At 61.0% G+C, this 2,172-nt stretch overlaps 1 protein-coding gene across 1 annotated transcript in view; it reads left to right on the forward strand.

The window, feature by feature from the left end:
- The window catches only part of LOC104515684 (plasma membrane calcium-transporting ATPase 4-like), a 25,754-nt gene that overhangs the window by 7,575 nt on the left and 16,007 nt on the right, over window positions 1-2,172 (forward strand). The window contains exon 6 of the mRNA XM_010159758.1: window positions 1,027-1,062. Within this exon, the coding sequence (XP_010158060.1) occupies window positions 1,027-1,062 (36 nt within the window). The remainder of the gene's footprint in view (window positions 1-1,026; window positions 1,063-2,172) is intronic.

A 2,172-nucleotide genomic window follows, 5' to 3' on the forward strand; every position in this document is an offset into this window, starting at 1 on the left:
CAGTGGCAAGGTGCGAGGAGCTGGCAGGAGGGAGCTGCCGGCTGGCATTGCTGGCTGTGCCGGAGAGCCCTTCCTGGGAGGTGATGCCAGGCCGGGGGAGGCTTGCCGGGCTCCTCTTGGCAGCTGATTCTGCTTGGGGCCGTATGTGTGCCGGGTTTCTCCAGCTCTGCTCAGCTGGGGCGGGCAGCTGGCTTGCATCACTGGGTTTCGGTGGCTGTGGAGCTCTTGGGGTTTAGCTGCCAGCTTGGAGGTGGGAGCACGGGGTGAGACGTGGGAGCAGCGCTGCCGTCAGAGCTGAGCAGCAGCTCACCAGGCACGCTGCTCAGCATCTTCCCAGCCCCCGAGCCCTGTCACTCAGCCCCACGGCAAACCAAGCTCTGTGCCATGCAGCCCTCAATTTGGAAGCAAAGTGGAGCAAGATGGGGTTTCACTGGCTCTTGCTCCCCCATGGTGATGAGGGGTGATGGGAGGAAGGTGTTACAAACCCCCTGTTTAGACTGCAGCAGCCCTGTGCTCCCCGTGTTGCAGAGGCACGCTGGGGACCGTGGCGTGTGGACCTTGCCCACCACAGACACAGAGTGCAGAATCAGTCCTCCTGAACAGGGATGGAGCTACCCCTGGTGGGGGGCACGTCAGTGCCTCCCGGGTGGATCCACCTGCATCCGATGGCCCCACGAGGCAGGGAGCACTGCTGCTCAGTCTGCTTGCACAGAGGCTGAGCTTCACTTACGGCTTTTTCTCCCTCCGGGGCTGAGCCCCCACCGCCACTGGGAGCCCAGCCAGTGGTTGTAGCTGGTGCTTTGCAGGTGGGAGAGCCTTGGTGACAGGGTTCCTGGGGGATTCGGGGAGCTCCGGAGCCTCCCCGGTACCGCGAGCTGTGGACCAAGGCACACGTGGTGACCGGAGGGTGCTGAGCCCTGCACACAGATGCCCCTGGGAGCAGGGCCGGCCCCAGGCTGTCCCATCAGCTGGACGTTGAACGTGGGGCCATGTGCTCAGCCCTCCACCCTTTCTCTCTTTGAACAGGTAAAAAAACCGGAGCCCCCGAAAATCGCAACAAAGGTAACCAGCCCTCTCCATCCTTTGAACCAGCACCACACTAACTACCGAGCATTCCTCCTTCCTTCCTTCTTCTCATCAGTCTGTGCTCTTTGCTGCTCCGGCGGGACTCTCGCCTCGTTGTCCTGGGAGAGGGTGCAATGGTCCCGTGGCCGGTGGCCCTGGCACAGCATCGTGGTGCCCTCCGGCACCACACCATGGGGCTGTGCATCGCTGGGATGGGGCTGGCCGCCTCCCCCCCATGGCCACCTTGCTGCCTGTGTGGGGCAAAGCCTTTGTGCAGGGAGGACATGGCTCTTCCAGCAGCCTGGACTGTTGGCAGAGCATCCCTTTCTCCAGGAAACCTTCACCTGTATTGACGTGAGCTGCAGCCGTGACTCTCTGAAGCCGTTATGCTCCTCCCAGAAACCATCCCTTTGCCGGCTCTGTTTTTGGGCATGGTTTGGGGAGAGACGTGAGTCCCCTCATGCCATTCCCAGGTTGAAATGTCCCACGGGGCCTGGCCAACGCGATGGTTGCACCCTCTCCCCCCCATGGCCTCGACTCCGTGAGCGTCTCCTCGCCAGTGTTTCTCACACTGTTCTTTGCAGGCTGTGGAGGAAGCCCATTTCTGCACCTCTCTCTCCACCTCTCTCTCTCTTACTCTCTCAGCAGTTTGAGTTTCCCTCCTTCCCGTCAGACTGTCTGGGTGCTTGTTTTGTCCGTGTCGGGTCTGTTGTAACTGTGGAGGTGTCCAATGTGGAGCCACTCCGAGCTCCGGGGTGTCTTGAGCAGCAGCAGCCGGGAAGGGACAGGTCCTGGGGCAGCTGTGGGCAGCTATGGGGCCACTGCTGCTCCTCCAGCCCTCGCAGCTGAGGAGGAGCCTCTTGGGAGAGGGGTTTCCCACCCCCTTCCCATCCCTTTCCAAAACTTCCAGCCAACCTGGGTCTCCCTGGTGCAGACTTTCAGCTGGACTAGGCCAATTTTAGTAGCTGAAAACCTGGATGTCTCTGGTCCTAAAAATGTGATGGCTGGCTCAGGGCTGGGATTCAAGGAGCTGGCTCACTTCTCTTCAAACTCCATCCGAATTTCTAACCGTCCCCCTCCATCTCACCCTTTCAGTCACTCCCCTGG

Source organism: Eurypyga helias, unplaced genomic scaffold, assembly GCF_000690775.1.
Source record: "Eurypyga helias isolate BGI_N326 unplaced genomic scaffold, ASM69077v1 scaffold21409, whole genome shotgun sequence".
NCBI classification, from domain to species: domain Eukaryota; kingdom Metazoa; phylum Chordata; class Aves; order Eurypygiformes; family Eurypygidae; genus Eurypyga; species Eurypyga helias.